This window comes from Schistocerca piceifrons, chromosome 10 (genome assembly GCF_021461385.2).
Source record: "Schistocerca piceifrons isolate TAMUIC-IGC-003096 chromosome 10, iqSchPice1.1, whole genome shotgun sequence".
Classification (NCBI taxonomy): Eukaryota; Metazoa; Arthropoda; class Insecta; order Orthoptera; family Acrididae; genus Schistocerca; species Schistocerca piceifrons.
The window spans coordinates 6,487,461-6,508,519 of record NC_060147.1 but is presented as its reverse complement, the minus strand read 5'-3'; the positions used below and the strand labels follow the sequence as shown (position 1 = coordinate 6,508,519).

The following is a 21,059-nucleotide window of genomic DNA, read 5'->3' as shown; positions in this document are numbered from 1 at the left end:
TTTTTAGGTTTCCTAAGGATCCTGGGAGGTATATACCATCATGTTACTAAACTGTATCGTCAGGATTCACTTGCAAACTATGTGTGTGTAAATGATGAATGTTTCGTTTTAGGAGCAGAAAATGGCTAGTTAAAAGCAGACGAGAAGACCTCACGAAGAAAGACCCAGTTTACCTGTATAATAATATTAGCTTTTGTTCGCTACATTTCGAACAAAACCGGTTCATGAACGCAGACAATAACAAACTCGTTTGGACTGCAGTACCCACACTGTTTGACATTCCAAATAAACCCCCTCAGCTGACGATGAAGAAGAAACTGCCACAAAGATTCGACAGTCAATCTAAAGCTGTAAAATAGTCCTATGACACAGAAGCAGCCAGTTCGACTCTCCATGTATCAGTGCCAGATTCGTGTGAATCATCAACACAGACCTGCTTTGACGATGAAGTGGTTAAATTAAGTGTAGCTGTTCGTGTCTTACAAAAGCGTGTGAAGTGTCAGAATGCCCAGAAGCGAAACTATTACGGGACAAGGAAAGTGCCTACAGACAGATTGTTTGAAACTTATTCAAATATTTGGTTTTTCGTGAAATGTAATGTAATCAGCTCATTATAGTGTTTTCAGCATATGTCTCCCACTATTTGGCAGTTGCTTGTCCCACTTAGAATAATATAAAGATGAAGGTCGTACTTGTGGCAACAGGAGGCAATGACAAACACAGTAAGCCTACAGAACGATAAACGAGCTGTCGATCGCTTTTGCATGTGGAGGTACATGTCTGTGCTTTTTACATGTGAATCTGTGTGTTTATATTCTTTTGATATCAACGTGGTAAGCTGAAATTCTGTCCAATGTCACAAGTGTTTCTTCACGAATGTGTTGTAGCTTGCCACTCTATTCATAGTTTTTGTCCATACTTGCGCATATTTTAGAATCATTTTTAGAAAAGTATATGCCTTCTGATACCACACAAACTCTTGGAGGCAAGAAAATAACTCGAATAAATCGGAAATTACGTAGGAAATGGATGCAAACAAACATTATGCTTACGACGCGTCTGACGTTCACCTTACCCGCCGCTTGGAGCGCTAGTGTCGCTCCATCTGTCAAACGGCAACAACTTTTACAGCAGTGAGTGTCGCGACTGTCATGTTAGACTGTGGGTGTACTTACGGCCGAGCAGAGGAACACGGTCGACGATCGAGATGACGGCGTCGTCTCAGATAGGCCGCCGACATATTAAATATCTCGGGCAGAATTAATGTGAATGTTACGGCAGTTATTCGTTGAGTGGAGTGTCTCGTAAGCTTATCTGTATCGAGTAATAGTCGGAGACAGTTGTAAATACTGACAAGGGAACCTCACCATCGCACCCCCCTCAGATTTAGTTACAAGTTGGCACAGTGGATAGGCCTTGAAAAACTGAACACAGATTAATCGAGAAAACAGGAAGAAGTTGTGTGGAACTGTGAAAAAAATAAGCAAAATATACAAACTAAGTAGTCCATACGCAAGATAAACAACATCAAGGATACTCTGAGCTCAGGAGCGCCGTGGTCCCGTGGTTAGCGTAAGCAGCTCTGGAACGTGAGGTCCTTGGTTCAAGTCTTCCCTCGAGTGGAAAGTTTAATTTTTTATTTTCAGACAATTATCAAATTCAGGCACTCACACATAATCAACTTCGCTCTCCAAAATTACAGGACTTGTTCGGATATGCTTGAACATATGCGGGATTTGACGGTCTACACACGGAAAAATTTGAAAACGTTAAAAACATATATTTTGACAGAGCACAGGGAAAACTGTGCGACTGTGAATCTGTTGCATTCATTTGTTGCAGTTTATGTGACAAATTCTTATGTTTTCATCACTTTTTTGGGAGTGATTATCACGTCCGCAAGAAAACCTAAATGGGGCAAGGTAGAAGAAACATTTTACCCATTCGCCAAGTGTAGAAGGTAGGTGGGTCGACAACATATTCCTGTCATGTGACGCACGTGCCGTCACCAGTGTCGTATGAATATATCAGACGTGTTTTCCTGTGGAGGAATCGGTTGACCTATGACCTTGCGATCAAATGTTTTCGGTTCCCATTGGAGAGGCACGTCCTTTCGTCTACTAATCGCACGGTTTTGCGGTGTGTTCGCAAAACACAGACACTAAACTTATTACAGCGAACAGAATCGTCAATGAACGAACGGAAAGATCATAACTTTGCTGCGAAAATAAAGGAATTAAACTTTTCACTCGAGGGAAGACTTGAACCAAGGACCTCTCGTTCCGCAGCTGCTCACGCTAACCATTTTTTTACCAACTTTTTTTCTTTTTTTGTTTTTTTTTTCATTTTTTTTATTTATTTACTTTTTTAATTTTTTTTATGTAGTGGGGGCTCGGGGGGCAAAGTGGGCGGTGGTCGAAACCCGAGGCCTGGCCACAGTGTCCCCCCCACCACCACCGGCTCGGTGGTGCTTAGGGAAGTGGGAGACACAGGAATCAACAGTAGTGGAAGGCGCTGTTATTTGTTTATTTGCATGTGTTTGTGTAAGATTCACTAATATCATGAAATTATGTGAACACATCGGCGAAAGAGAAAACAAATATAAATCCTGGTTAAAGAAAAAGAAAGGAAAAAGGAAAAGCAAAAAGAAATAAAACCCGCGCAATCTGCGACGCGCTCTCCGATCCGCGGAGGTCAGAAGTGGAATAGATCGTAGGCGGTTGAAATTCTGACACCGCCGGCGGAGGAGGGGTGGGTGCCCTCTGTGCCAGTGGAGGTCTAACAAAGACCGCTCGAAGATAGTTAGCAAATAATGTTCGGTAACGTGGCGTGTTTTCGAGAGCTGCACGGGCTGTTCGTAAATAGGTCCAGAAGTCGAGGCGTGGTTTAGGTCCCTCATGAAAGAGATAAGCGACCGCCCACCCTTTGACCCACGTAATAGCGTGACATTTGGCGGTGGGAAAATGTCGGTCCTCCGGGTATAGAAACATTCGAGGTTCGATTGTGTCTGGTGGCACCCGGAGATAGCAGGCAATGATTTGCTGCACGAAGCGCCATACATCTTGCGATGAGGCGCATGTCAGACGGTGTTCGTCAGTGTCCAGTTGCTGGCAAAGGAGACAAACAGGGGATTCTGACAAGCCAATGTTGTGCAGGTGCTGCTTCGTGGCAAATTTCCTGTTGACAAAGTGATACCACAGTGCCCGGACGTCCATAGGGAGGAAGGGCTGGTGGACGGTAGTCCACACTATGGGCCAGTGGATGGAGGGATGTTCGGTCTCCATCACATTCCGGGGAACACAGCGCAGCAACAGGCTGTAAAAAGCCTTAGTCCTTGGTGGGCGTGTATGTGGGAGACTGGTATGTATGTAACTGTAGTCGACGAAAAAGGTCGAAATGTGAGACAAATGAGGCACGATATGGCCGACAGACACCGGTGGTGAGGTGGAAGCAGGTAGGAGGACCTCAAGCAAGCTGCGTGTTAGAGATGTGCCCCGGACCGTCCACTGTTTTCTCATGGTACTCAAGTACAAGGCCGCAGCTCGCATACGGACATTGACGAGCCCGACGCCACCATACCGTGAGGGCAGCGTAAGTGTCTCATAACGGACTTTAAACATTGAACCAGCCGTGAGATAATAGCCAACAGCCGCCTGTAGGTTGCGCCCAATTGCAGTGGCAGAGGGAGAACTTGCGCGATGTGAACCAATTTTGATGCCACATAAAGATTAAGAAACGCAACCCGTTGAAGTGTGTCCTGGCGGCGCAAGAGGTTCTGGCGGACGTCATTGCGGATGACGTGTAACTGGCGACGGAAATTCGTTGCCGCTGTGCCTGTGACCGTGGGGGTAAAGGTAATGCCCAGGTACCGGAAAGTCCGCACAAGCGGCAGTGGTGCCACTTCACCCTCCTGGAGGCCTCGTCCAGTGTGCATTGCAGAAGATTTGGCGACATTCATGACACTGCCAGCGGCAGCCCCATAACGGGTAATCAATTCGAGGACTTCCCGAATCTAAGAGTCGGAGCGAATGAGGAGGAGGAGGAGGAGGAGGAGGTCATCACCATATGCCCGACAGCGAAAAGTGTGTCGGCGTAGGGTGGGGCCAGAGAGCTTGGCCGTCAAGACACCAATAAGGGGCTCAAGGGCAATAGCATACAGGAGGGTAGAGAGGGGGCACCCCTGCCGTATCGAACGGCAGATAGGTACCGGCCCTGCTATACGTCCATTGACTTGGACACGTGAACTGGCACTGTCGTAAAGACGCCGGATGACGTCGAGAAACGGAGGGGAGATGCCCATTCGGGCTGCCACCGAAAAAAGGAAACGATGACGCACTTTATCGAAGGCGCTGTCGAAGTCTGTAGCGACGACCGCTGCCCGGAGGCTGCAGGCCGCCGCTATCGCAATTAAGTCGCGGCATTCCCCTGTGGCAGTCTGTATGTTAACCTGTCCTCCAGGCGTCGTTTGCTCTGGCGAGATGATATGAGGGAGTGTTGTTCGGAGCCGCATTGCCAGTAAGCGCACGAAAATCTTGTAATCGGCATTGAGTAGGGTGAGCGGTCTGGAACTCGTGACCGTCGAACCACGGGCTGGTTTGTGGACTGGTATGATGATGCCCTCAGCAAAGGCGGGTGGGATTGCTTGGTCAGATGTCATCAGTTCTAGATACACAGTCGTCCACCGTGGGGCCATGAGGTCCCGAAAGGTACGGTAAAACTCAATCGGTAAGCCGTCAATGCCGGGCGATCTGTTGACAGCACCCTTGGCGATTGCGTCGTTGACTTCGTCTAGCGTGACCGCCACTGTCAAAGGATCCGCCTCCGTGTGGGGGAGGGTGCGCGTGACGTAATGCAAAATGGAGTCGTCTGCTGCAGTTTAAGCGCCTTCATCACTATAACTGTTATATCCTAGCCAGTAATGCCACCCGAGCCCGCTGCCAAAAGGTTGGCAGCATCAAAGTCCGGACGCCGTCCGCATAAGCAGCGCCAGCGAGACAGGAAATCGCCGCAAGTCTGCGCGCGCCACCGCTGGCTTCTGGCTTCTTAAGCGCTGGAGTCGCGAGCGCTAGGACAGTTCTGTATTCGCCGCTCAGTTGTATACTCGCCACCGAATTGTGTACTTGCTAGCCAGTTGTGTGTTCATCGCAGCAGAGTTGTTGTTTGTCGTCAGCCGACGCTGACCTAGCCGCTCCGACTCGAACTAGACAGATTTCCGTAGACACGGAGTTCCCTACTGTGTTTCTGTATCTTCGTCAATAAAGATAGGTACCGACTTTTATTTAATCAGAGTGTTTGGGTTTTTTCACCTTTCTGTTCACTGTTCCAGCGGACCGGTCGGCCCGCTATTAAAAGTGTGGCGGTGACTTCGTAAGCCGTTTCTACAGCGAATAGTTTGTCGCTACGAACACCGCCACAAAAATAACTACGGCGGTAGTGCTCGACGAATGCGCGGACGATGTCATTCTGAGTGGTCACCTGCGTTCCATGAGGCGTGGTCAGGGTGCTGATGATCTGCCGACGACGCCTTCGTTTGTCGGACACTGTATCGTGCATGGATGAAATTTCTAAATCCGCGTGATCGTGGCGCCGCGTCCGTATCACGACCCCTTGCAGTTTCCGGCGTGCCAGCGCAATTATCTTCGCCTTGGTTCTTTGCCGTTCCAACTGGTTGTCCGGGATTGGCGGTTGAGCATCCAGATCTCGGAGAATCGCGTAATAGAAGTGAACAGTGGTGCGATGCCAGTCGGCCATGTCCTTCCCGTATCTCATCAGTGTCCTCCGGAACGCCGGCCGCGGTGGTCTCGCGGTTGAGGCGCTCAGTCCGGAACCGCGTGACCGCTACGGTCGCAGGTTCGAATCCTGCCTCGGGCATGGATGTGTGTGATGTCCTTAGGTTAGTTAGGTTTAACTAGTTCTAAGTTCTAGGGGACTGATGACCACAGATGTTAAGTCCCATAGTGCTCAGAGCCATTTGAACCTTTTTTTTTTTTTCCCCTCAGGATCGCCGGCATGGCGCAGTCCAACCACCATGTCAATGTCGAGCGGTAGCGGGGAAGGCGTCGTTCGCAGGCTGTCCACGTTTCAGTGACTTGCTGGCGACGCGCCAGGTCATGCAAGTGTGAGGTATTGAGTCTCCATGGCGCACGGCTGCGACATACTGATTGCGGCGGAAGGAGGACCGTACAGATGTAAGCGCAATGGTCGAAAAAGGCCAGCGGCCGGCGTTCGGCGCCCCGTATCGCAGATCTAAGAGTTTGTGAGACGTATATCCTGTCTAGTCGGCTTGCGGAATGACTTGTAAGAAAGGTATGGCCAGAACGGTCGCCGTGTTGAACTTCCCAGGTATCGTGAAGCAGGAGGTCTCGCACCATTATACGTAGCTCCTGGCATGTCGTATAGTGGGGAATCTGATCTTTAGGATGCAGAACGCAGTTAAAGTCACCTCCTAGTAGGCAATGGTCATAACGCCCTATAAACAGGGGAGCGATTTCCTCGGAATAAAACTGGGCTCTTTCATGCCGTCGGTCGGAGCCTGAGGGAGCGTAGTCGTTAATGATGCGTGTTCCCATGGCAGTGAGTGCCATGCCCCGAGCTGATGGAAGGAAGGCGACGTCGGTCACATAAATCCCGTGGCGGACGTAGATGGCCACCCCGCGGCCCATAGGATCACTCGCGGAGGCGTGTGCGGTATAGCCATTGATATCCGGGAGACTAGCCAAGTGAACTTCCTGCAGAAGGGCAAAATCAATATCCGAAGCCCAGAACATCTCCTGCATAAGGCCGATTTTCCCCCTGGAACGGATGTTGTTGGTGTTGATGGTTGCTATCCGGTAGTCATGGGCGACTGGAATGCAGTTGTAGGGGAAGGAGTAGAAGAAAAGGTTACAGGAGAATATGGGCTTGGGACGAGGAATGAAAGAGGAGAAAGACTAATTGAGTTCTGTAACAAGTTTCAGCTAGTAATAGCGAATACCCTGTTCAAGAATCACACGAGGAGGAGGTATACTTGGAAAAGGCCGGGAGATACGGGAAGATTTCAATTAGATTACATCATGGTCAGACAGAGATTCCGAAATCAGATACTGGATTGTAAGGCGTACCCAGGAGCAGATATAGACTCAGATCACAATATAGTAGTGATGAAGAGTAGGCTGAAGTTCAAGACATTAGTCAGGAAGAATCAACACGCAAAGAAATGGGATACGGGAGTACTAAGGAATGACGAGATACGTTTGAAGTTCTCTAACGCTATAGATACAGCAATAAGGAATAGCGCAGTAGGCAGTACAGTTGAAGAGGAATGGACATCTCTAAAAAGGGCCATCACAGAAGTTGGGAAGGAAAACATAGGTACAAAGAAGGTAGCTGCGAAGACACCATGGGTAACAGAAGAAATACTTCAGTTGATTGATGAAAGGAGGAAGTACAAACATGTTCCGGGAAAATCAGGAATACAGAAATACAAGTCGCTGAGGAATGAAATAAATAGGAAGTGCAGGGAAGCTAAGACGAAATGGCTGCAGGAAAAATGTGCAGACATCGGAAAAGATATGATTGTCGGAAGGACAGACTCAGCATACAGGAAAGTCAAAACAACCTTTGGTGACATTAAAAGCAACGGTGGTAACATTAAGAGTGCAACGGGAATTCCACTGTTAAATGCAGAGGAGAGAGCAGATAGGTGGAAAGAATACATTGAAAGCCTCTATGAGGGTGAAGATTTGTCTGATGTGATAGAAGAAGAAACAGGAGTCGATTTAGAAGAGATGGGGGATCCAGTATTAGAATCGGAATTTTAAAGAGCTTTGGAGGACTTGCGGTCAAATAAGGCAGAAGGGATAGATAACATTCCATCAGAATTTCTAAAATCATTGGGGGAAGTGGCAATAAAACGACTATTCACGATGGTGTGTAGAATATATGAGTCTGGCGATATACCATCTGACTTTCGGAAAAGCATCATCCACACAATTCCGAAGACGGCAAGAGCTGACAAGTGCGAGAATTATCGCACAATCAGCTTAACAGCTCATGCATCGAAGCTGCTTACAAGAATAATATACAGAAGAATGGAAAAGAAAATTGAGAATGCGCTAGATGACGATGAGTTTGGCTTTAGGAAAAGTAAAGGGACGAGAGAGGCAATTCTGACGTTACGGCTAATAATGGAAGCAAGGCTAAAGAAAAATCAAGAGACTTTCATAGGATTTGTCGACCTGGAAAAAGCGTTCGACAATATAAAGTGGTGCAAGCTGTTGGAGATTCTGAAAAAAGTAGGGGTAAGCTATAGGGAGAGACGGGTCATATACAATATGTACAACAACCAAGAGGGAATAATAAGAGTGGACGATCAAGAACGAAGTGCTCGTGTGAAAAAGGGTGTAAGACAAGGCTGTAGCATTTCGCCCCTACTCTTCAATCTGTACATCGAGGAAGCAATGATGGAAATAGAAGAAAGGTTCAGGAGTGGAATTAAAATACAAGGTGAAAGGATATCAATGATACGATTCACTGATGACATTGCTATCCTGAGTGAAAGTGAAGAAGAATTAAATGATGTGCTGAACGGAATGAACAGTGTAATGAGTACAAAGTATGGTTTGAGAGTAAATCGGAGAAAGACGAAGGAGAAGTAGTAGAAATGAGAACAGCGAGAAACTTAACATCAGGATTGATGGTCACGAAGTCAATGAAGTTAAGAAATTCTGCTACCTAGGCAGTAAAATAACCAATGACGGACGGAGCAAGGAAGACATCAAAAGCAGACTCGCTATGGCAAAAAAGGCGTTTCTGGCCAAGAGAAGTCTACTAATATCAAATACCGGCCTTAATTTGAGGAAGAAATTTCTGAGGATGTACGTCTGGAGTACAGCATTGTATGGTAGTGAAACATGGACTGTGGGAAAACCGGAACAGAAGAGAATCGAAGCATTTGAGATGTGGTGCTATAGACGAATGTTGAAAATTAGGTGGACTGACAAGGTAAGGAATGAGGAGGTTCTATGCAGAATCGGAGAGGAAAGGACTATGTGGAAAACAATGATGAGGAGAAGGGACAGGATGATAGGACATCTGCTAAGAGATGAGGGAATGACTTCCATGCTACTAGAGGGAGCTGTAGAGGAAGACAGAGATTGGAATACGTCAAGCAAATAATTGAGGACGTAGGTTGCAAGTGCTACTCTGAGATGAAGAGGTTAGCACAGGAAAGGAATTCGTGGCGGGCCGCATCAAACCAGTCAGTAGACTGATGACCAAAAAAAAAGAGGCCTGGTGTCGGACTGCTGGAGGCTGGTCCACTCCGCCGTCCGCGCAAGGGTGTGGGCGTCGCAGCGGAACGTTATCCCGCTGGCCCGCAGGGGAGTCTGGGCAGAGTACGATTAGTGGTGCGGCCGCGGCGGCGCAGGGCCCGTAACGGCTCCTGCTCCTTGTCCTCCTGCTCGTGCCACGCCGTGGAAGCGGAAACTGGTGTATCGTCCATTTTGTCCGTAGAAGATGTTGTAATTGTGCGTGGTGTAGTGTCGCCTGTGAGACGTTCACGATTTAGTTCAGCGTCAGCACGGGCCGCAGGCGCACCGCTAGATGTCTCCGCGCTCATTACGTCTTCGTCAGCAGTAGCGGGTTCTGAGGCCTCGCGTCATCCTCGACTTGTAACGTCTCCTCTTGGCCGGAAACTGTGCGACGTCTTCGCTTGCGACGTTTCGGAGAACGCTGTTTCCTTGTGCGACCCTCCGTGTCCGACGACGGAAGGGAGTCGCGTCGTTCCGGCAGAAAGGCCGCTGTAGGAACGGTGAGCGAGTCGATCTCCATCGTATTTCCGAGGTCAGGGTCAGCGTCCGGTTGCGCCGGCAGCTTCGGAGCGGCGTCGATGGCCGGCCGAGGCGGCGGCCCGTCCGAGGCGCTCTCCGTCGGTGTGTGGTCGGGCTCGTCGGTGGCGTCGTTTGTGGTGACCGGGCGGCGTTGCGGAGCGGGAGGAGAAGCTAGGGCAGCGGCGTAGATCACCGGTAGCACTGTAGGTTGCGACGTGGGCAGCTGCAAGTTGCGTAATACGCCGTTGCAGGCATTCGGATCTAAGGTGGCCTTCTTTGCCGCACCCGGAACAGGTCCGAGGCTGGCCGTCGTATATAATTATTGCACGGCATCCGCCGATCTGTAAGTAGGACGGTACGTGGCTTCGGAGATCTATGGTGACCTGTCGGACCCCGTTTAGGACAGGATACGTCCGAAACTGTGTCCACTTCTCCGCAGTGTGGCCGTGGACTGCGCCGTATGGGCGTAGTTCCGCGACGACTTCCTCAGCAGGAAGTTACGAATCGCAATTCGAAAATGAGTATCGTTCGCATAGCTAAGCCTGCGTGGTCGACGGTTACCTCCCCCACATTGCCATCAGCGTGACAGAAGCGGAGCCCCTGTTTGGTCTCACGTAGTATGCGTTCGCACGCCGCGTCGTTAATGATTTTCACATAGACCGTGCTGCTCACGATGGACAAATGTATGCCGATAATACCGGTCGCCGGGATCTGCACTTCCTCTCGCAGAAAACGCTCCACCTCGAGTGCTTTGGGTCGGGCATAATCGCTGCAGAAAGTAAATCGGAGTGTAGATTTACGGTAACGGTTCGCCATGGATCGTACAAGGTAAGCCGGCACTTAAGCAACGGCCGTCAGAATGTAAACAAGGCGAGCTGGCGCGCCGCACGAAGTCAGCACGTACGCGTCCGCTCTGTTGCCCTGCCGAAGGCAGACTGCCGCACCACGGCGCTCCTCACCTCACATTGTCGTTGATGTTGCTTGTCTTGCGCATGGACTACCCAGTTTGTATATTTTCCTTGTTTTTTTTTCATAGTTCCACACAACTTCTTCCTGTTTTCTCGAACAGGTGCGTAAAACATCACGGATGTCGGTCTGTCGTAGAATTTTGGTACTCGTTTTATGCTTTTGTATTAATAATGTTTCTAAAAGCGAGAAGATTAGGGTTTAACTTCCCATCGACAGTGTGGTCGTTAGAGATGGAAAATACGTGGCCGCCGAACATTTACAAAGAGGGGCAGGATGTAGTGTCACAGGTTTGTTTAATCCGTGTAAGCCTACACAGAAATGCTGAAACCCTGAACTAGTAGATGCTCGAATGTGGATGCCGACTATCCCACAAGAGCCTACTGACAAAAGTTCGAAAATTAGTGTCGAGTTAAGAGTCTAGAGATATACGACAGCCCCTTATGTACCACTCCTACGGGACTGGGAAAACAGATTAGGTTACTTACAGTGGACACAGAGACATCTAATAGGCATTCTTTCCGGCACTCAATACGTGTGGAGCCGAAAAAATTCTACGATGCGTTCAAAGCTACGTACCCCGTGACGAGCACTTGACACTGGTCTGCAGAGTGCAATTGTAGTATACATAGATTAATATACAACACGAACGGCAAGAGTCCCGACACAGTTCCTGTGGAACATTCAGAGGCACTTGTACTTATATCAATGTCTCTCCATTCGAGATAACGTACCGCATCCTTCCTACCGAGAAACTCTCAAACGAGTTACAAATTTCTTTTAACGCCAAACGACTGAACTCTAATTAACGAGTGCCGGAGCGGTTCTCGAGTGAAACGTGTAACACGACAAAGTGAGAATCCCCCCTCACGACGCATTCGGCAGGCGACGGTTCAGTCCCGCGTCCGGCCATCCTGATTTAGGTTTTCCGTGATTTCCCTAAATGCCGGGATGGTTCCTTTGAAAGGGCACGGCCGATTTCCATCTCCGTCCTTCCCTAATCCAATGAGGCCGATGACCTCGCTGTCTGGTCTCCTACCCAAGAAAAACCAATCCAAACAAGCCCCCCTCCCGAACCGGCCGCGTGTAGGAACGCAAATGTCTACACCGCCACGGGGCTTCCGAAAGGAGAAAGATACTTAAAAACTAATAATGCAGCATCCTGTCTCTAGCATGTCAACATCTGGTCACACATTCTCCCCCGAGCCCGTTACTAGGGAAGGTTCGGTTTAAACAACTTCGTAGGTTGTTGTGCAGATGCTATAACTTTATCGCTCAGGTTATCGTCGCTGTACTCCGTGTTCCTATGTTTGCTGTAATGTCGGTGAAGGCTCAGCTCATTTTTCCACTCTCTGTTATTAGAACATATCTCATAGTTAATATTTAACCAGGTTTTTAAATCTGAGGATCCCCCGCAAGTAAGTACCGGGTGATCAAAAAGTCAGCATAAATTTCAAAACTGAATAAATCACGGAATAATGTAGATAGAGAGATACAAATTGACACACACACTTCGAATGACATGGGATTTTACTAGAACCAAAAAAAATACAAAAGTTCAAAAATGTCCGACAGATGGCTCTTCATCTGATCAGAGTAGCAATAATTAGCATAACAAAGTAAGACAAAGCAAAGTAAATGCTCAATATGTCCACCATCATTCCTCAGCAATAGCTGTAGTCGAGGAATAATGTTGTGAACAGCACTGTAAAGCATGTCCGGAGTTGTGGTGAGGCATTGGCGTCGGATGTCGTCTTTCAGCATCCCTAGGGATGTCGGTCGATCACGATACACTTGCGACTTCAGGTGACCCCAAAGCCAATAATCGCACGGACTGAGGTCTGGTGACCTGGGAGGCCAAGCATGACGGAAGTGGCGGCTGAGCACACGATCATCACCAAACGACGCGCGCAACAGATCTTTCACGCGTCTAGCAATACGGGGTGGAGCGCCATCCTGCATAAACATCGTACGTTCCAGCAGGTGTTTATCAGCCAGGCTGGGGATGATGCGATTCTGTAACATATCGGCGTACGTCTCACCCGTCACGGTAGCAGTTACTGACGGTTTGCTGTCCAGCGCCATCTGTCGGACATTTTGTGAACTTTGCTTTTTTTGTTTTTGTTCTAATAAAACCCCATGTCATTCCAAGCATGTGTGTCAATTTTTCATGTCCATTATAATTATCCGGCCTGTTATGCCGTGGTCGCTTGATGAATTTAGTCTCAATTCCCAACGTTTCGTCTCCGACTGCGGGAGACATCTTTCAAGGGGGTCGGTACCTCGATGGAAGGTCCAACACACCCACTGGCTCCCTACTGACTGCCGCTAAATTCCGTGTCCGCGCCGCGGCGTGACGTCACTTGTTTTGGAAACGTCAGTGCAATTGGCCGCTGTCCGCCGCCGTCGATCGCCGTTGCCATCACCCAGTAGTGGACGGGTGGTACACATCTTCTTTAACACCGACATGCATACACCGTTTCATTTCCCGCCCTCCTCCTTACGATTGGAATTATTAGGGTGTTTAGCGATTTCGGTTGCCTCTCTGTAGAGCATTTCGTAATATCCGTTGTGTCCGCTAGTACTTGCGTCTCCTCGAAACGAATATTGTGGTTCCCTGGCTGGAAAGCATGCTCCGCAACAGCTGATCGTTCCGTTTCTCCTCTTCTACGATTTCCCTTGTGCTCCTCCAAACGTTTAGAAACAGTTCTTTTAGTGGTACCCACATAAACATCACCACAGCTGCATGGGATCCTATACACTCCAGCTTTTTCCAAAGGTTTGCGAGCGTCCTTGGCAGGCTTAAGGTATCCCTGTATGTTCCTGGTGGGCTTGTAAATTACGGTAATATTCCGCTTCGTCAAGATCCTCCCTATTCTTTCCGTTACATTTTTAACAAACAGCAGGAAAACCTTAGATTTTGCGGTAGCCTGTACGTCACTACGATTTCTGCGTGGCTGTCTCCACGCACGTGTTAAAGAAGATGTGTACGACCCGTCCACTACTGGGTGATGGCAACGGCGATCGACGGCAGCGGACAGCGGCCAATTGCACTGACGTTCTCAAAACGCGTGACGTCACGCCGCGGCGCGGACACGGAATTTAGCGGCAGTCAGTAGCGAGACAGTGGCTGTGTTGGACCTTCCATCGAGCTACGGATCCCCTTGAAGATGTCTCCCGCAGACGGGGACGAAACGTTGGGAATCGAGACAAAATTCATCAACTGACCACGGAATAACAGCCCGGATAGTTATAATGGACATGATATTTCCGGCCGTGAAAGTGTACATTTTAGTGTCAATTTTTACCTCCCCATCTACATTATTCCGCGGATTATTAAGTTTTCAAATTTACACTGACTTTTTGATCACCCTGTAGGTAGAAAGTCTACGCTTTTCACAGGACTGAGCAAGAAGTTAATTTAAAGCCCCGGCGGCATATGAATCTTGCTGTACTGTAGCGGGACTTTGAATTCCGCCGCGCTACACTCGTTCCCTCGGGTATAAATTATACCGTCGCAGCGGTATGAGCGCTCGACGGGAGAGAAAATACTAAAATTGTAACTCTTTTTTTGTTTTCTATCCGTCTATTGTCGCTCTTTAGAGCCGAAGCTTAATTCAGACTTTTTAGCTAGTCTTGGTCTGATTAAGATAAAAAAAAAACTTATTAATGTGTAGACGTATCGTGGAAGTTGTTATGAAATTCGTAGGATGGAAGTAGCAACGTAAAATAAATTGCATTCAGTATCAAGACGATTTTAATTTGTATAAATTAGTGATTCCCGGAGGATTGCAACATTTCGAAGCAGCTACTACTTTTGACGCAGATTTTTGAAGACCAGGACGCCGCACGAAAGAAAACACGTTAACACGGTAAAGGATGAACTCTTATCCACACCATTTCCCCCTGTTAATAACATTTTGTTATTCTCTGTTCTCTGTCAAATAATTATTGTAGTGGAAAATGGTTTGACTTTTGCTCAGAAACGCCACAAGGACCACCCCGACAACATCTTTTCCGAATCACGAAGTCCGACGACTTTTCTGTAATACGAAGTCCGATTTGCATTTCATTCTTTCCCTTTTTTAAATGATGACTAACTGAAACCCTCAGCTGCCGACAGGTGCTGTTTATATACCTCGATGTGGACAGATGAAAATGTGTGCCCCGACCGGGACTCGAACCCGGGATCTCCTGCTTACATGACAGACGCTCTATCCATCTGAGCCACCGAGGACACAAATAAATAGCGCGACTGCAGGGACTTATCCCTTGCACGCTTCCCGTGAGACTCACATTCCCAACTGTCCACAATTCTACATATGTAATGTACCTTATAGACATTTGCCCACCCACTCATTACTCGCGCACGCTTTGGCGATTCCCGTAAGAGTTTGGGCAACCTGTGCGCATTCGCACAGACGAAGATCAATGGCTGGGTAGCCCTTAACTATATATATGAAGAGAGTAACTGTTCTCGAAAGAACAGAATACTGTTGATGCCTACTGTGCAGGTTTTCCCTGGATAAAAGCTGCACGGTCATCAACAGTATTCTGTTCTTTCGAGAACAGTTACTCTCTTCATATATATATAACTTTCCCTTTTGACGGTCATTAACGATTTTTAAAACCCACTTTTTATTCACCATTTCTTCCCGCATTTTCAACCTTTTCTTCTCTTCTTTTTCTTTTTTTATTAACCACTACAGCTGGCGACCGTGACAGGACTCGAACCTGCACTAAACAATCACTCACTTTTGTATAATTGAGAAGAAACAGTAACTGCCTTTTCTCATTTTTGAACTGAGTAGGCAGTTAATTTAAAGCCCCGGCAGCACGTTAATCTCGCTGTAGACCGGCACGAGCTGTTTGTAAACTACCACCCGGGGGTGGCTGCTAACTGCAGGCGGGGCGGCGATACACACAGGCGAGGATAATCTCCGAGTAAGAGGCAGCAGAGGGGAAGAAGGCGGGCGGTGCACCTCCGGTACCTGCGTGGGCGTGGAAGGCGGCTCGTGCGGCGTGAGCGCGCCGCCGTCGGCGTCTGCGGCGGCGGCGACGGCGCCGTTGGTGGCGGGCGGCTGGCGGAAGGCGGCCTCCACGGACACGGACAGGGAGAGGTCGCAGCCCGAGGGCAGCTCCTCGCAGCCCAGCTCGCTCAGCGCGCCGCGGATCATCTCCAGCTGCCGCTGCAGCCGCCGCTCCACGCACTGCACCTCCACCAGCTCCCTGTATGTGTGCAACACTCTCACATCTCACTCCACTTTCATTTTGTCATGTAACAAAATACAAGTGATGTTGTTATTCAACTGAAAAGCTGGAGTTCGAGATTTCGCTTACTGTTTTATCAATCACAATTGGCGTAAGAATCGTGGATTGACCATTGTCATAAAATATTGCACTATGAAATGTGAATAGTTTTTACTTGCAGTTTCGGGATCTAGTGAAGCAGGGGATACAACCCGTCGGCTTTGACCAATGACGTCATACATTAGTCAGAGATAGTAATGTCTTCACTTCGAGGCACAGATACTAAAACAGTTCTGTGTTCCGGATAAGCGCTACCACCGTACATTAAAATAATTATTCGTAATGATATTGAGGTAATTTGGAGTATTAGTTTGTTATTGTAGAACAGTTTTTAGTGTCTTATTTTCGTTTATAGGAATGGATTTGTCTGTTTGTGGGTATGTAATTTTCGTTACTGTCTGTCTAGGCGAGCTTCGGTTATTCCTCGATATTTCCGTGTGTGAAGTTCACTTTCCCATTAGCTTCTTTCACTGTATTTCACTATTTTGACATATTTTACTGGTTTTTTCCACCAATATGTGCATTTTCGTGTTGTGGAGTACGTAACAGAAATTTCTCGGCTGTCGATCTTCTTTCGTTTCCCAGCACTAGCATCAGTACGACATTTTCGAATGTGTACTTGCTATATTACGGGCGAAACCCCTGACACAACTACAACTTGTATCCCGTCCTTCACTTCGCCTTTACACTGACGACACAACTAAAATTTGTATCCCGTCCTTCACTTCTCCTTCACACTGACACTATATGTGTCAAAAGATACAAATGTTGCATATAGGTATATAGCTCAAGTAACGAATTGGATACTAGTAGCGTCCAAGGCAACAAGAAAACTACCCTTAGTGAAGTACGGGATACAAATTGTACATGTGTCGTTTTCTTGTATCCGTGTAGTTCAATTGAGATACAGGTTGCAAATGTAACTTATGTCTATTTCCACCTTTTCGTTACCAGTGTACATATATAGAGGTCAACGGAAGTCTGGTATACATATATTACATACGTAGGTCCTTCTGTCATCAGTAGTACTGACATGTGCGTAAGAAAAGACTGCTAGTAATAGCGGAGACTAAATAAACAACACATCTACAATTTATATCCTGTGTTCCACTTAGGGTTCCTGAAGCGGAGGATACATCGTTCAAGTGAAGAACAGGACAGTAATGCTAGTGAAAACGAAGAAATCGACGTACGCTGAACTTGTATCCCGGACTGCACTTAAGCAACACAGTTCGAAAGAGTTTCGAGATACAACTGACATACATGTAAATGATGTATTCTTTGCTAGTAATATTTTCATTCATTTCTTTCCATTCCATTTTGCGGAGAAATACTAAGATACAAACACGCGATATCTTTAACGTGAAAATACTGCTGGCCCTTATATATGTGAAGTACAGTTTTTCTCTCTCGCATTCCTTACTTGCTGAACATTCTTCTCAGCTCTTTCATCTTTGTAATACATGCTCTCTGGCCAGGTCTGACGTCATTGGTCAAAGCCGACGGGTTGTATCCCCTGCTAAACTAGACCCGTTTCATTTTGTGATGTAACAAAATAAAAGTGATGTTGTTATTCAATTGAAAAGCTGGAGTTTGACATTTCGCTTACTGTTTTATCAATCACAATTGGCGTAAGAATCGTGGATTGTCATAAAATATTGCACTATGAAATGTGAATAGTTTTTACTTGCAGTTTCACGTGGCTTGAGACAGTCACAATTAGCGTGCTATTAAGAAATTGCGTTATCGTCTTCCTAATTACTTCATGATCGTAGATACGATCATACCCGGTCGTGAAGTTATTGTTATGAGAAAACAATTTCCTAAGGGACCAGAAAGTTCTTAAGGGCGCAAAAACAACTGTAACATCACACAAAAGGGGAATTCAATATTAAAGCTCATGCAAGAAGACGATAAAACAGTTTTCTTTTTGTCAATATAACACGCACATTGGACTGCTGATCTTGGTGTCTGTAATCTTAGCAAAATGCATAACTAAAATGAAAATAGTACTGAGGAGATAATAGGAATGAGCACTGCTAAATGATTCAGTATTCCCAGAACAGATATTTATTATAACTAAAACATATATCGTAGCTTAAGCTTAGTACTACAATGACGGTAGATTTTTATGTCCGTTTCGTGTCCATTGAGCGCTCTTTTATATAGCCATTCTCTTTTTGAGTCATCCGTGCGTCGTCACGAAAACTTATAACAGTTCTTCTTTTTACACTTCACTCAAACTTAGACATAACACGTTTTTATACATTTAGTAAACATTAGATCAGACTGCCACAAATCTGCGTCCGTCTTACTTAACAAAAACAGTACAAGTCTTTAGCGCTCAAGGCTTCATTTGTTCTCCAGCGAACAAAATAGTGAAGCATCGCATATCCATCCGTATTCTACTGTTTATGTTGCCGCCCAAAGACGACGAATTACATTATTTAGAAAATTCCACCGTCGCTATGCGACGCCTTATTATACATTAATCATTCTTTATAAACAAGTATTTGCCTCCTGGCCGAAAGTATTAACTTTTTGCTGTTTTAATGAAGCCAAAAATATCGAATATTACAATTTCGAACTGAGGCGCCGAGACCCGTATAAAAATATTGAAGCTGTAACGTGATTATTCAGATCGAATTAATTACTATAAAATATTTTAAAACCGTGTGCACTGACAAAATACAGAATACAGAAAATTTTTGGCAAAATGTGTCAGACTTACTAGATCACACAGTATCGCTTCTCGGAGACTTTAACGCACAAACTGGCAAAGAATGTCAGCACAGATCAATAGTAGGAAAATTCCCAGCACTTGAAAGAACCGACGCAAATGGAGAAAGACTCTGAAGCTTATGCTGATAGCGTAACATTGCAGTAAAATCTATATTCTTCAAAAAATTCCTAAAAAACAAACTACACGCTTATCACCAAATCCGATTTGTGTTGAAAAATTACTTGATCGTGTTGCTACAAGTAGACATACAGACACGGAAGTGTGCAATGCAAAAGTTGCCAAGTGTGCCGGTTTGGATTCAATCTATCAATAAATTCGGTGTTAGACCAATATTTAGAAAAAAGAACCACACCGGCCCATAAAGTTTGACATACAGAAGTTACCTAGAGAAAATGAGAACAAAATACAACTGGCAAAAAAAAATCTAACTGTCGGGAACAACTTCGGAGGGACATTATCGAACTGCGGAAGAAACTATTCCTCTTAAAAAGAAATGGAATTGTGCTCGGTGGAATGACAATTGTGACGAGTTAATTATACACAGACAATGAGTTTGGAATATCTGGCACACAAATAAAATAAGAAGAGGAAAAAATTTATACAAGCCAGGAGACATGCATCAAAAGGTCTCAAAGAGATCAACAAATGTCAACTTAGTCGCACTTTAAGCAGAAAAACATAGGGAACTTTTATAAAATATTAAAAAATGGATTAAAGTAGTACGCACCACCAAGTTTACAGTTTACAGATCCGACAATGCGTACGACTGCATATAATAACACTGAGAACTGCACAATACTTGTGGACTACTTCAAAGAACTACACAACTGAAATCCACCAAAAGAAGAATTTCATTTTGATAATGTAATCCAAATACAACTAGACACAAAGCCACCAATAACAAAGAAACAGTACAGTTACTGAAATGTGGAAGCTCTCCAGTGATATTATTCTATGTCTAACAGAGTTCATTAATGAAATGTGGACAACGAAGAACTTACCATGAGAATGGACATCAGCATTAATATATCCAGTATACAAAAAAGGAAAGGAAACCGATCCTAATGATTACAGAGGATCTCCCTCTTATTATTGACATATAAGATCTTGTCCATGTCACTTTTAAAGAGAGCTGAAGCAGTACTCGACCCACAATTAGGAGAGTACCAAGCAGGATTTAGGAAAGTAAGGTCTTGTGCGGAACAAATACTTAAAGAACGTAACAGAAATTAAACAAATTAGAAACTTGAAATAGATGATAACTTTTGTAGATTTTAAGTAGGCATCCGGCTCAGTAGATAGAAATGCAGTAATAACATTATAGAGGAATTTGGATTCGAAAATAACGCTACAAAAATAAGGAACTTTAACAAGCACAACATCAAAAGTTAAATTTATATGGCAACTGCCAAAACATTTTGAAATAAAATCAGGATTAAGACAAGGAGATGATTGAAACCCCACCCTCCTCCCAACTTATTAACTGCACACTAGAGAAGGTAGTCAGAGAATGAGTGTTCAACTAGGAAGAAACCCAAATAAAATCACCACAGATTGTCTAGCTTCTGCAGATGATATGGCATTAATCACTAGCTCACTGCATACTGTCAAAGAAAAAATCACAGAAATAGATAAACAAGCAGACAAAATAGGAGTAACAACATTATTTGAAAAACACATTTCATGATAGATATCAATGATGCCCCTTCAAATCTTAAAACAAGAGAATATCTAACCAAACTCTTTTAACCACTTAGAAGAAGGGATGACAACCAACACAAAAGAAAGGATAGCCATAGAAAACAAAGTGCATAAATGAAAAAGCCATTCCAAATGACAAAAAACGTATTAAGAAAAAAAACTAACACTACCAAACAGTCACAATGCCTGAAACATTGCATGCAGGACAAACACTTAAACTGATAAGATTTGGGGATCTTGAAAACTGGAGAAAGCTGAAAGAAGAATTACAAAGAAAATACTGGGACCTAGAAGTAATAGTAACATTGAATATACAGGGTGTTACAAAAAGGTACGGCCAAACTTTCAGGAAACATTCCTCACACACAAAGAAAGAAAATATGTTATCTGGACATGTGTCCGGAAATGCTTACTTTCCATGTTAGAGCTCATTTTATTACTTCTCTTCAAATCACATTTATCATGGACTGGAAACACACAGCAACAGAACGTGCCAGCGTGACTTCAAACACTTTGTTACAGGAAATGTT

The 21,059-nt window shown here is 45.7% G+C and overlaps 1 protein-coding gene and 1 non-coding gene across 2 annotated transcripts in view; both read right to left on the bottom strand.

Annotated features, from left to right (window-relative positions):
• The window catches only part of LOC124719019 (tyrosine-protein kinase Fer-like), a 687,090-nt gene that overhangs the window by 125,025 nt on the left and 541,006 nt on the right, over positions 1 to 21,059 (bottom strand). The window contains exons 6-7 of the mRNA XM_047244689.1: positions 15,851 to 16,004; positions 9,602 to 10,032 (exon numbers count right to left, since the gene is read on the bottom strand). Coding sequence (XP_047100645.1) covers positions 9,602 to 10,032; positions 15,851 to 16,004 — 585 coding nt within the window. The remainder of the gene's footprint in view (positions 1 to 9,601; positions 10,033 to 15,850; positions 16,005 to 21,059) is intronic.
• Positions 14,939 to 15,012, bottom strand: Trnat-ugu. The gene has a single exon. It is a non-coding gene; the product is annotated as a tRNA-Thr (tRNA).